The sequence below is a fragment of the Myotis brandtii genome, unplaced genomic scaffold, assembly GCF_000412655.1.
Source record: "Myotis brandtii unplaced genomic scaffold, ASM41265v1 scaffold68, whole genome shotgun sequence".
Classification (NCBI taxonomy): Eukaryota; Metazoa; Chordata; class Mammalia; order Chiroptera; family Vespertilionidae; genus Myotis; species Myotis brandtii.
In genome coordinates this window covers 3,463,688-3,477,390 of record NW_005370657.1, presented here as the reverse complement: position 1 = coordinate 3,477,390, position 13,703 = coordinate 3,463,688, and the positions used below count along the sequence as shown (strand labels likewise).

Below are 13,703 nucleotides of genomic sequence, written 5' to 3'. Positions count from 1 at the left end.
CCCAGGCCGGCGGGGGGGGGAGGAAGGCCCGCAGTGGCGGAGCTAGGCCATTCCGCACTATACCCCACAGGCCCGGCTGGCAGAGGGGACCCCAGGGTTCACCCTGCACCCCCAACCCCAGTCTCCGAGCCCAACAACGCGCGGATGGCTCCCGATTCCTCAGCTCTCACCATAGCTGAACACCCCGCCGCCGCCGCCTGCTCGGAGAGAAAGGGGAAGGGGCGGGGCTGACCTTTACAACTACTGCCGGGTGACGGCGGGCGCGGCCAATGGCGGCGCAGCTGGGGAGTCCCGGCTCCGCCCCTTCCAGCCCCGCCCCAACATCGTGAGTAGCGGGGCGGTACTGCCCTCCCAGCCCTGTAGTTCTCGCAGCTGTCTTCCGGCGGTCCCCGAGATTACTTTGGTCGGCCTCATCCCGAGCTGAGCAGCTGGGGAAACTGAGGCACGGGAGAGGCAGTTTACCAGACACGGCATAGTGAGGACTCAAATTCGTCTATTTAGTCATTTGTTCGTTCATTCAATCTTTGCAGGTCGCCCAGTTCGTGCTACTCTGTTCTGGGGATGGAGATGAGTTGAGGATTTTCAAAGATGAATCAATACGGCCCCTGGCGTGGAGGAATTTAAAGGTCGAGGTGGGCGGGGAGAGGCGGGGTCAACTATAAATCCAACTCCATAAACGTTCCAATGGAGGCAGCATGTGGCAGGGGGAGGAGCATTTATGCCTTTTTTTAGCGAACCTGACCCAGTTTCAGATTCTTTTGTTGTTGTTTTTTTGCTATATCTTTATTGATCTCAGAGAGGAAGGGAGAGGGAGAGAGAGATAGAAATATCAATGATGAGAGAGACTCATTGATCAGCTGCCTCCTGCACATGGGGATCGAACCCGCAACCTGGGCATATGCCCTTGACCAGAATGGAACCTGGGACCCTTCAGCCCGCAGGCTGACGCTCTATCCACTGAACCAAACTGCCTAGGGCCAGTTTCAGATTCTTGCTCTGTTGCCTGGTGCTAGCTGAGACTCTGAGACTCGGCAAATACCTTCCTTTCTCTGAGCCTCAGCTTTCTCACTGTGAAATGGGGTATTTATGAGGATTAGGCAGATAACACTTAAAACTCTTCTCACAAGACCTGATGTGTAACAATTGATCAAAATACCATCCGTATTAATGCTCCCTCCCAGTGGAATGCACACTTGAGTTGGGCCCTGAAAGTTAAAGGGGAATTCACAAAGCAGGAAGGGAGGGTACTCCGGCTTTCAGACTGGGCAGTTTCATTGTTTCCCTAACCAGCAGGCAGGAATCAATGCTCCAGTGTCACTCCATTGCCATTAACAACGACACACCCACACTTCTTAGAGTACTAGTTAATGCCAGGTTGCCCCCTTGTTGCTGTCAGGTGTCATCTCGGGGAGCCTTCTCCCACCCCCTTCTGTATACCCTAGCCTTGGAATAAACTGGCACAACCTCCCGTGTCCCAAGTTTTCTGTGCAATCCTCTCTTTAGCTCCAAACATCCCGAGTTAAAATGTTGTCTCTATAGCCAGCCTGGAAGTTCTTAGGGGGCAGAACCATGCCTGATACATGATTTCGTTTTTCTAGTCTCCAGACACAATATGTGAGTGCTTGTTGGATGAATGAATGAGCCTTGTCCCAGACTACAAGAAAGAATTTTAGGCCCTAGCCTGTTTGGCTCAGTGGGTAAAGCATCAGCCTGCGGATGAAGGGTCCTGGGTTCGGTTCAGGTCAAGGGCACATGCCCAGGTTGTGGGCTCCATCCCCAGTAGGGGGCGTGCAGAAGGCAGCCCATCAATGATTCTCTCTCATCATCGATGTTTCTATCTCTCACTCCTTCCCTCTCTGAAAAAAATAAATAAAAAGTATTTTTTAAAAAAAAGAAAAAAGAATTTTAGGAAGTGGAGAGATATGGGGAGGAGACGGCAGAAGGCAATCATGGCCTGGATTCGTCTTAAATGGAAGTCGAATAGTGCTCAGGGCCTTTGCTGTCTTATTTCCCAAATGGTTAAGGTTCTATTAGAGCTAATGATTGTGTACATCTTTTCTGGACTTGAAGTCATCTGTGACTTCCACTCCTCTTACATGCTGCCACATCCAATCCATCAGCAAATTCTGTAGCCTCTACCTTCAAAATATACCTGACCTCTTCTCACCACTTAAAAAAAAAAAATCCTCACCTGAGAATGTTTATTGATTTTAGAGAGAGGATGGAGAGGGTGGAGAACAACATCGATGTGAGAAACATCAACCGGTTGCCTCCTATATGCGCCCAACCTGGGATTGAACCCACACCCTAGATATGAGCCCTGACCAGAAATTGAACCAATAACCTGTTAACGGACAACACTCCAACCGAGCCACACTGGCCAGAGCCCCACCACTCATTGGCACCTGTCTGGTCTGAGCCACCATTGACTGTCACCTGGATTATTGGTGTTGCCTCTTAAATCACCTACTTTGGCTCTTGCTCCCAGGTGTTCTCAATATGGCTGCTAGAGGGACCCTTTTTAAAAAAATATATATTTTATTGATTTTTTATAGAGAGGAAGGGAGAGGGATAGAGAGTTAGAAACATCGATGAGAGAGAAACATCCATCAGCTGCCTCCTGCACACCCCCTACTGGGGATGTGCCTGCAACCAAGGTACAGACCCTTGACCGGAATCGAACCTGGGACCTTTCAGTCCGAAGGCCGATGCTCTATCCACTGAGCCAAACCAGTTAGGGCTAGAGGGATTCTTTTTACACATGCCACTGCTCTGCCCAGAATTTCCAGGGCTGTCCCATCTGGATTAAGACCACATCTTTTCCTCAAAGCCGTACAGCATCTCCTCCACTTCCACCTCATCTCTTCTCACTCTTGCTCCAGTATGGCCTTGCAGTTTCTGGAATACACCAAGCTTGCCCTGCCTCTGGGCCTTTGCGTGGTTCCCTCCTCCACGTCCTTCAGGTCCCTAATCAGTGTCACTTCTAAGGGACATCTCTGTTGACCACTGTATCTACGGTACTCACTCTCGGGCACTGCATGGTTGCTGTTGTTTTCCATCTCTGACGTAGTATAGTACCGACTTTTAAATTCTGCCTTCCCGGCTGGAATGGAGGCCCACAGCTATAGGAGAAACATGATTGCATTCACCAGTTTATTTGGAGGTTACTTCCTTACTTATAAAATGGGCATTTCTGACTTAAAGTTCCTCCTGACCAGGATGTTCTGGGGCTATGAATTTCTGCTGTCTTGTGGCCTGCTTGATTTCTTCCAAGGTATGGAGCTGAAAGACAAAAGCGTGCTTCGCCTGTCCCTAGGTTTTTTTCAGCACCTATTTCCCACTGTAAGAGCCTGTATCTTATTTTTATTTATTTATTTAAAATCCTCTCCCCAGGATATTTTCCCATTGATTTTTAGGGAAAGTGGAAGAGAGCGGGAAAGACAGAGAGAAACATCGATGTGAGGGAAACACACGACTGGTTGCCTCCTGCACGTGCTCTGACCAGGGCCGGGGCTGGGGAGGAGCCTGCAACCCAGGTACATGCCCTTGACCAGAATCGAACCCGGGACCCTTTGGTCCACAGGCGACGCTCTATCCACTGAGCCAAACCGGCGAGCGCTAAGAATCTCTATCTTGATCACCCAAGATTAGGCAGCATCATAGGCCGGTATATTTTTCTTCTTCATTTAGCAATAATCGCCCCTCAGATAAACCTCATTGGCTACCAGACTGCACTGCGCAAAACTTGGCCTATTTTTTTTTTCCAAAATATATATTTTATTGATTTTTTACAGAGAGGAAGGAGAGGGATAGAGAGTTAGAAACATCGATGAGAGAGAAACATCGATCAGCCGCCTCCTGCACACTCCCCACTGGGGACATGCCCGCAACCAAGGTACATGCCCTTGACTGGAATCGAACCTGGGACCCTTTGGTCCGCAGGCCGACGCTCTATCCACTGAGCCAAACCAGTCAGGCGAAGCTTGGCCTATTTTTTGATCTGCAGACACAGTTCAATGAGAAATACTCAAAGCAACCAAACAAATCCCATTTCATTCATGACTGACCTTTATTAAAGAGTACTATTCTATGAAAAAGACCCAAGTTGGTCTAAGGCCCATTAATGAAACCCCTCCGCAGCAGCCGAGGCACCTAATCCTGGCACTAGAGTCGCCCTTGACTGCGCCCTACCTGCACCCCAATCGTCCCCATCTCAGACTGTGGCTTCCTACCAGGAAATGCCTCTCCAGTCGGGTCCAACCTCTCAGCCCCGAGGGCCTCGCCCTTCCTGCTGGGATGGTGGCCAGAGTCATCTCCTCTCCTCACCCCCACCCCCGCCTGGCCCAGGTGACTGCTACACCTGCGGGGGCCCTCACACCCTCAAGTCCAAAGGTCTTCACTGTCTTATCAACAAGATACACTTTAAACGTCTTTCAATTCTCCCGGTCACTGTGTACAAGGGTCACTGTGCACCAGGCAGAGGCCACCTCCTCTCAGCTCAGTGCGGTGGCGTTCAAGGCTCTCCCAACCCCCGTCACTCCCGGGCACAAGAACCACTACTCATCCCTCAGCTTGAAGGTTTCTCCTCCAAGAAGCCTGCCCGCCATTCGGCAGGCACAGCCGGTGCCTTCTCCTGCGGCGGCCGTGCTCCCTCCGTCTGGGCAGGGATGACCCCCGGAGTCCGGGGCTGTGCCCGCGCCAGCCCCTTCCAGGGGGAGCGGAGTGAATCTGAGGTCGGACCCGGAGCAGAGCTGGCCGAGCGGGCGCCGAGCCCACGCCATGGCCCGGAATACGCTGTCCTCGCGCTTCCGTCGGGTGGACATCGACGAGTTTGACGAGAACAAATTCGTGGACGAGCAGGAGGAGGCGGCGGCGGCGGCAGGCGAGCCAGGCCCGGACCCTAACGAGGTGGATGGGCTCCTACGGCAATATCCTTCCCCGGCGCGGCGGCTCGGGCTCCCCTCGGCCCAGCGCTCCCACTTCCCTCCTCCCGACCCCTCAGGCTGACTCCCCACTCCTCTTATCCCCGGCCCCCACCGGCCAGTCTCCCAACTCTCTTCCGACCTGGCTCCCCCGCGGGCAAGGTTCCCTGAGCCCGAATAGCCCCCTCGTCCCTCTGATCCGCCTCCGCACCCCCTCGTTCCTGGCCCCCGCCCCCGGAGTCTCCCTCAGCAGCTCAGCCCCACGCGGCCCCTGCGCCCCGGTGGGCCGGCTTGCTCGGCGGCTCCAGGCGTGTGCGGGTCTCGCCTCCAGCCCCTCCGCTGCTCACTGCTCTGCGAGGCCTCTCCTCCTTTACTCCCCTTGCCTGCTCGCCCTCTAGGCTGTCCCTTCCTTGGACGCCCCATCTCCATCCTTCCCTGCAGGCAGTGGGGTCACTCGGGCTTCTCCGGCGGGAGGGGCCGAGGCGAACCACCGCTGAGTAATGGAGCAGCCAGGGCGGCTCCTGGGCACGGTGCTCTCGGGCTGATCGCTGCACCGCACGACAAAGGTGGGTGGGTGGCTGCGGGGAAGAAAGGTCACAGGGGTAGCCTTCGTCCAGCCCTGAGGCCGGAGGTTGCCCACCTCTCACCCACAAACCAATCTGACCCTGCAGCTTCATGCCCCGGTTGCCGATCTATTCTCAGCTGCCCAGGAACGCCTTGGGTTTTGGACCTTGATGGTCTCAGCCATGTTCAACAAGTGAGTTTGCCTCCCCCCCCCAAGCCTTCTTGTGCAGGAAGCAGTGGAAAAAAACTGGTAGTTTCGAGCTAAGAAAAACCGGAGAGCAAAAAGTGAAATGTAAAAGTAGAGCCCCGCGACTGGAAACGACTATTTTTGTGGCCGCTGAAAACTAGCATTTAGAAAACAAGATTAAAAATAGAGGTGGTTGTCACAGCCTGCTTGGCCCCTTAGCAGCTTGAACACAGGAAACTGACTTATTCTCAGAGGAAGGATTTTTCTTTATTCAAACGGTGTTACAGGAAGTGCCTGCCCCTCCCCCGCACTTGCCAGTGCAGGGTTGGAGGCTCATGCCGTATATAAATCAGGTTCTGGGTGTTTAATCAGTTGACTCAGCTTGGAAGTCAGGCCCATAGACTGCCTTTGGGAGGAGTCCAGTGTGCCTTGAAAAGAAAAACCTTCAGACTTACTTTGTTTGGACAGGAATGTGTTTTCGAATACAAACTTGTATTTCCTGCCCCATCAGGCTCGCCTTGCTTATTCCTTTGGTGAAATGGTGGCATGAGAAGACTCCATTCTAGGAAGGTTTGATTTTGCAGTCTGGTGCAGGACCTCATTCATGGGCAGGTGGTGCCAAAAGGGCTGCAGGGTCAGGCCTGTGGCCCAGAAACGTCCACAGATGTGGAGGACACGGTCTGGTTATCTGCTGCCTTGGTTCTGGCAGATTTAAAGGTCTTCTCTTATATGCCCTTGACCAGAAAAAGGTTTCTTGAGGCTGCTTGGAGACAGCTTGGCAGGTCCAGGGGATGGTAGTTTCTTCACTGCTGGTAATGTTGGGAACCTTGTTACCATGGAGAGTGTACCTCTTGGGACTGGGGAAAGGGAGGTTAGCAGGTGAGAACTGAAATCCTAGCAAATGTGAGGCCCAGGGAGGGAAGAGGAACTAATATTTACTGCGTTCTTTCCATGTGCCAGGTATTGGACTTATATTCCATCATTGAATTTAAACTGTGGAACAGGCTTCTAGGAGTCAGAACAGAGGAGAGTAGGAATAGGGGTCGGTTGATTGGAATGGGGAAGTGCTGGGAGGAGGCCTGTCTGTATATGGAAGCGAGTCATGGTGGGAGTAACAGATGAAATAAAAACACGTGCTGTGCATCCATACGGACCCAGCTCTATCATGCCATAGCTATGTGACCTTGAGTGGTCAGACACTCTCTCAAGCTCAGCATCCTTCTCTGTTAAAAGGAGGAGAACCAAACTGCCTTATATGTCCCACGGGAGCATCACTGGACAACATCCCAGAAGGCTTCAGCGCAGTGCTAGGCACAGAGCTTGTGTCTTGAACACGAAACTTGGGTCTGTGGGTGGAATGCAGCAGGAGACTGTAAAAAGAGCTTGGCTTTGGAGTCAGGCGTACTTGGGCTTGAAGGCCAGCTGGACAGCTTAGCTTTGTGACCTTGGACAGGTCACTTCCCTTCTGAGCCTCAAATTCGTAGCCTTTAAGATAAGAATGATGACTCTGGTCACAGACTTGTTAGTGATAATAACATGTGAAAGCACTTGGCACTTGCAGGGAGACCTTGCAGGGATTTTAAAGTAGTCATTCCTTTTCTTCCTTGCTGAGCACCTTCTGGTCCTTGGGAGCAGGGATCTGTTCAGAGAAGTGGTTTTGAGTGATTTTTCGCTCTCTCCTTTCCCTGAGGAAAGCTGGCAATGTTTGGAGACATTTTGATTGTCAGGACGTGAGGGATCTAGTGGGTAGAGGCCAGGGATGCTGCTAAATATTGTCCGATGCACAGGCAGACCCCACGTTGATCATCTGGTCTAAAATGTCAGTAGTGCCATGGTTGAGAAACCCTGAGATAGAGGAGACTAGGGGTTGGGCAGGGCTCCCCGGCCTGCACAGCCTGTTCTCTGAAAGGGCCGGAGGCCAGCTTGATAAATGGTATGCCCTCGCAGCACCCTGTATCTCCTCACCTGCTACAGGCCCACTGCCCATCAACACCTAGCGTGCACGCTTGGGAGACTGGCAACAGTGAGGTGACTCTAAAGCAGTGGCTCTTTTTGCTCTTGTGGACTAGTTATCCTACTCTTCCAAATGATTTTGTCTGCCAACCATGCTGAAGAGTGAAGAGCACCAGCCAACTTTTCCTGTTAAGCCTCTGGGTCTCTGCTTATTGTTCTGGGACACCAAATTAGAAAAGAATTCTGTGGTAGAAGTTATCAGTGGCTGATGCTAGACTGGCCCTTGCCTGGCTGGGGAAGAGGAATTCCAAGGCTGAGAGATACGGGGTCTGTGGGTGGAGTGCAGCAGGCTCTGATCCACCTTCCACATTTGGGGGGTGGGCTGCCTCTCCAATGTGGAAGGTGGATCACAGCCCAGCAGGGGCCGGAGAGCTTGGCAGGAATGGCTTTGGAGTGGTGTGGGCACTGCTCAGTCAAGGTGGAGCCCACACTAGGGAAGACAGGATAGCTTTGCTCCAGAGCCCTGTCAGTTTATACGTGGGTATCGCTGCATGGTATCCGATTGGGCAGAAGCCATTCCTTGTTCTATTTTTGAGGCTTTTTGGCTGAAGCCAATGTTTCAGATGAGGAAATGAAAGTCGGCTAATGTAATTCAGTTTAAAATAGGTGTCACCTTTGGGGACCTAACCCAGATTATAAATTTCTTTTAAGTGCTGGCTATTCAGAACTCAGCAAAGAATCTGTCAGTATCGCAGCTGAGATTTGGGGGGTAGGGGACAGGGGGATCGGCTCATTTGTTGGCAAAGGTTCTTTTAGATTAATAAATCTCCCTCCTGGTAGCAGTTGGGACCTCACTGGCCTGGGGGAGGTCTTAGAAGGTAAAAGTTTTAGCACATCTTAATTTCTTTATTGGTTTAACTGATACAAAACATTGGATTGAGAGTGAGAAGACCTTGGTTTGTGCCTTTGTTCTTCCCTTTTGAGAATAAGGTGAGATTGATAACCTCACATGGTGGTTGTTAGTATCAAGTAGGGCAGGTACAGGGACAGTACCGGTACAGAGCAGGTGCAAGCAACTCAAGATTTTGCTGTAAGATACCCCTTGAGGGCAATTGCTTTGCTGCTACCTTCCAGGAATGGAGGGAGGGTGTGTCCAAACTTGCTTTGAGCCCTAGCTGGTTTGGCTCAGGGGATAGAGCATCAGCCTGTGGACTGAAGGTTCCTGGGTTTGATTCTGGTCAAGGGTGCATGCCCGGGTTTGGGGCTCGATCCCCAGGAGGGGGCGTACAGGAGGCAGCCGATCAATGCTTCTCTCTCATCATTGATGTTTCTATTTATCCCTACCCCTTCCTCTCTGAAATCAATCAATCAATCAATACATAAAATAAGAATCCTATTTCCTTTAAAAAACTTGCTTTGAGGGGGAATGTTTAGGGGATGGCAGAAGGAGTATGCAGCGTTGGCAGAGGTGTCCTCCACCCTCTGTGTGGCTCAGGGAGGCTACAGGCTACCATCTAAACAGCCTCTGTGTGCCCACCTTCAAGCCTCAGTGGGAGGTGGTTGGATGGGATAAGATGCCAGTTGACTTCCCACTTGACCTGTTTTTGAGATGAGTTCATTAATAAAGGCATGGACATGCTCAAGCCTAGCCGTCCTTAACTGGTGGTGATGCACAGGGGACATGCTTCGGGCGTTTCATGCAGCCCTGCGGAATTCTCCCGTCAACACCAAGAATCAAGCTGTGAAGGTAAATGGGGTTGCGCTGCAGCTCTGCTGGGTGGTGTTGGGACCTGGGCTATGGTTGTCCGTTGTCTCCAGCTGAGCGTGAGCTGCCTGGGGCTCTGGACAGTGTCTGTTCCATCTCTGCATCAGTGAGTATCTGCCAAGGGAGTGAGTTGGCACTGGCAGTGCTTCCACGGAAGCCTCCTGGTGTTCCTGACATCAAAGCTATCAGTGTTTATAGTAAAAGCTCCCCAAAGAAACTGTTCACTCCTCCCCAGAGCCTCATGGGGTGAGAAGTCAGCCCAGCCCTTGCTGATTAGCAGAACTATAAATTAGCTTGCCATGTGAGACTTATCGGTGGTTAAGCTTTTATAGGCTATTGAATAGGCTTTATTTGCCTAAGGATTTTCAGTGCTTTTTAAGATTTCCTGCCTTTTACAAACTAGGTGAGAAGATACAGTTGTGCTTATTGCATCTCTGAGTCTAACATTTCATCACTGAAGCTAACATTTGGTCCAGGGAAAGGGGTTTCCAAAGCTGGGATTTTGCCCTTTTGTGGCTCGGGATAGAGCATCAGCCTGTGGACTGAAGGGTGTGTACAATGGCTGCACCTCTCAAACATGGAAGGGAATGGCCCCTCTATTACTGGGGTGAGCACAGAGGGAAGCTGCAGACAGATAAACTTGTTTTTAAAAAAACAGATCTCCACCATTGTGATCCTGTGGATTCTAAGGCCTTGCTGGTGTCATCGAAAGTAGTGATATTTGCCCTGACCGGTGTCCTCAGTGGTTAGAACATCAGCCTGTGCACTGGAGGGTCACGGGTTTGATTCTGGTTAAGGGCACATACCTGGGTTGCAGGTTCGATCCTTCACCAGGTCAGGTTGCGTGCGAGAGACAACCAATTGATGTCTCTCCCCGCCTCCTCTCCCTCGATCCCTTTCCTTCCATTCTCTAGAAATCAATGGAAAAAAATATTCTCCTCCAGTGAGGATTAAAAAAAAAAATAGTAGTGATGTTTCTCCCCAGTAAAGTAGTTTTTCTCCTCCCTCCAAAATAATGGAATAACTTATTGACATAAATAAGGGATACTTTGAAATTTAAGTCAACAAAAGAATTTCTCCCCACTATTTTTTTAACCATCCCAGACGGATTAGAAATTATGCAGTTTCAGGTGAGTTCATACCGCTTGGTTTGGTGTTTCTGTGCCAGCAGTGGGGGGCCTGGATGTGTTGGGCTGTGGCTTGGCCTCACTCCTTTTCTCTTTCCTCTGTAGGAACGAGCCCAGGGTGTGGTTCTGAAAGTACTTACAAATTTTAAGAGCAGCGAGATTGAGCAGGCTGTGCAATCACTGGACAAAAATGGCATTGACTTGCTAATGAAGTACATTTATAAAGGGTTTGAGAAGCCCACAGAAAATAGCAGTGCAGTGTTACTCCAGTGGCATGAAAAGGTATGTGAACACACTGCCCGTGCAGGCAGCCCACGGACTCCCCCCCTTCGGGTTCAGATTAGCAGGTTAGATGTTCCAAAACAAACCTAGTAAGCTCTGATAGGCATATGAGAACAAGGGGCCAAACTGGGACATTTGATCACTTACCTCTGCCCAAAAAGCATCGGTAGGGATCCACTGTCTCTGGTAATCACAGTTGCTTTAGCTGCTGAGGTATGCCAGGCAGGTCATGGGGCAGGTGACTTGGCATGGTAAGGTAGATGAGGAGTCCCAGATGGAGGCAGGCAGGCTTCTGGTGGCTGGGGCTTCATAATACTTTTTGCTTTGGTGGAAGTGGAGGTGGTGGTGGTGATGGTAGGGGTGCTTGGGAAGGCAGGCTGTGCCCTCCAGCTAGCGCTAAGGGCTTCCTGCTCTGGCCTCAGCCTCACCAGGCCAGAGTGAGCAGAGGCAGAAACCTTCACAGTCACTTTAAAGGGCCTTCATCCACCTGCAGCAGGAAAAGCTGCCTGTCCTTTGCTAGGGTTGGTACAAGAGCAGGCTTTTCGCCAAGCCTGTGTCTTGCCTATATGTCACTGTCCCACCATCACAGGAGACCAGGCTCTCACTGCTAGGGTTGGTACAAGAGCAGGCTTTTCGCCAAGCCTATATGTCCCTGTCCCCGCACCCTGTAGACCTACAGGAAGCACGCCCACCATCACAGGAGACCAGGCTCTCACCAACATCCTTCCTGAATGCTCCATTGTGTTTTAAGGGAGTGATCCTCTCACTGAGGGGTCAGTCATTCGGCAGCTTTGGTGCTGGGCTAGGGTTGTGGCCTTGATCCTGCTGATGGGTATGGTGCCTGCTCAGCAAGAAAGTGAGGCCCTTGGTTTAGTATGTGGGGGCAGCTGTGGTGCTTGGGGAAGTGAGCAAGCCCTCTGCATGGTATCAAGGCCAGGCCTTTTGGGCCCTGTAAGGCAACTTGGTGCTCAGCCCTATTGACATTTCTAATGATGGCTCCTCGAGGTAGCTCTGATGGGCATGTGTCAGTTCAAGTGCCTAGAGCAGTGCCAGCAGGCTGGAAACCATGACCTTGTCAAAGGGGAAATTTGGGGGGCTCTGTTGTGTGTGTGCTTGGTAACAGTGTTCTCAAGCCCAGTGCTGCCTAAAGAGTAACTCCTGTGCCTTGGCTCCAGGACAGGGCTGTTATCTTCTCCTAACTGCCTGTGCTCTTGCCAGAATCCTTTTCTGGGATCTGTGACATAATGATCTGGGTTAGGGAGTGCATCATCCCCTCTCCCCTGGCAAGCCAGGTTTCCCCTTGTCCACCTGGGTTCATTTGACACGTTTCCTTTTCCTGCCCCCACAGGCATTAGCAGTAGGAGGACTAGGCTCCATTATAAGAGTTCTTACAGCAAGAAAGACTGTTTAAAAAAAAAAAAAGACTCATGTTACCTTGAGAAGAATTTTGGATGCACAGGCTGGTGAAGAAGGAATTGACAATGGACCATCTTCCTAGGAACTCCCAACTATTTCAGGACATGCATCCGCTGAAGTGTATTTTATTTTCAAGGTGGAGGGAGAAATTGTCTTACTGTTTCCTAAATCCTTTTGCAGGATCTGATAGTCTATGCCTTTGTCCACGAATAATGCAGAACTGACATTGTGACTGTCTGCCAGAGTGGCTGGCCAGTGTTGGTCAGGTGTCCCTGTGTGCACTGCCTGTTTAAAACGGGGAGGGATGCTTTGGGCAGGTACAGATCCAAGGGCTGCGGTGGAAGGGAGAGCTTGTGTTTCTGAATTGGAAACCCCCGGAGGGTTTGTACAGACATCCCATCCTCCCAGAAGGCGGGCTCTCTTGGGTTCATTGTAAAGTGCCTGCTGCATCAATAAAGCTCTTGGCTTATTAGTATATACTTTGCAGTGTGTTTCATATATGTTTAAAAAAAAAAAAAAGGTTAGTGAATGGGATGGTAATGAATGAGGGGTTGACTATTCTGGAAACTCCCCAGGAAGCAAGCATGGCAATCCAGCCTCTTGCACAGCAGTACCTCAAGCCTGGGCTACAGTGCTACTGGCTGCTATGGAGAGATGTTTTGCTGAATAAGTATTTATTGTTTTTACTCTTTTGATTTGTATGTAATTTGGAGCTTATTTAATAAAGTGCCAAACATTCAATAATTAACCTAGGCTTTAAAAAGTCTTTAGTTTGTGTGACTGCACTCGAGACTTGAGAGTAGGCCTCGGACAGGCCTGGTCTCCATCTCCTGACACTGGATTTGGCTGTGTGATAGCAACATTCTTATCGTGAAGTTGACAAGTTCTCATTAAAGGATTAAAAGCTAGAAACAGGTAGCAATCAACCTACAAATATAAAAACCCATTTTGTTCCCTATAGCTAATAACAATGAGCTTTTTTGAAGTGAAAGATTCTTACCTTTTTAGCACACATGACTAGTCTACATTCTGTTGAAGGTAAGGACCCCATTCATGGTCTGAAGCTCTCCCCAGTCGTGTGGGCCTTGGAGATAGACGTTGACCAAAGCACACAATCCTCCCAAATCCTGCAGAACCCCACCATTCTTGGGAGGTAGGCCTAGGCTGCTGGCTTGTTAAATTACGTATATTTATTCACCCAGACCCAGTCTGCGGAGGTTCTTCCTGAAAGACAAATGCTCTGTAGCCCTTGAAGTATATGAGACACAATGTACTAGATTTAGTAAGTCAAAGAAATATTGACACACCATATCAAGTAAAACCCACTGTAGTTGCTTCTGGATTGAAGAGCTTTAATCAAAAAGTATATTGCACCACAAATGACTTTTCTACAGCAGTCTTAGAGATAATATAATTCCTATTTACAACATGGAGGGAGAGAGAGCCAGATCCAATGCTCATATAAAGGGCCATGCATATATATATAT

General features: G+C 50.3%; 2 protein-coding genes across 2 annotated transcripts in view; one reads left to right on the top strand and one right to left on the bottom strand.

Annotated features, from left to right (window-relative positions):
- RPL35 (ribosomal protein L35) overlaps positions 1-270 on the bottom strand; it is a 4,414-nt gene extending 4,144 nt beyond the window's left edge. The window contains exon 1 of the mRNA XM_005881516.2: positions 171-270. Coding sequence (XP_005881578.1) covers positions 171-173 — 3 coding nt within the window. The 5' untranslated portion in view covers positions 174-270. The remainder of the gene's footprint in view (positions 1-170) is intronic.
- Positions 271-4,010: 3,740 nt separating this feature from the next.
- ARPC5L (actin related protein 2/3 complex, subunit 5-like) lies at positions 4,011-12,695 on the top strand. Its single transcript, XM_005881514.2, has 4 exons — positions 4,011-4,928; positions 9,301-9,373; positions 10,624-10,800; positions 12,149-12,695. Exons 1-4 carry the CDS (start codon positions 4,780-4,782, stop codon positions 12,209-12,211), a joined length of 462 nt encoding a protein of 153 aa, XP_005881576.1. The 5' UTR covers positions 4,011-4,779; the 3' UTR covers positions 12,212-12,695.
- Positions 12,696-13,703: the final 1,008 nt, after the last annotated feature.

Excerpts from the sequence above, each read along its gene's own strand:
- ARPC5L (XM_005881514.2), top strand. The coding sequence starts at position 4,780 with ATGGCCCGGAATACGCTGTCCTCGCGCTTCCGTCGGGTGGACATCGAC. Across the intron at positions 4,929-9,300 it reads GTGGATGGGCTCCTACGGCA|AGGGGACATGCTTCGGGCGT; the intron begins ATATCCTTCCCC and ends GTGGTGATGCAC. Across the intron at positions 10,801-12,148 it reads TACTCCAGTGGCATGAAAAG|GCATTAGCAGTAGGAGGACT; the intron begins GTATGTGAACAC and ends CTGCCCCCACAG.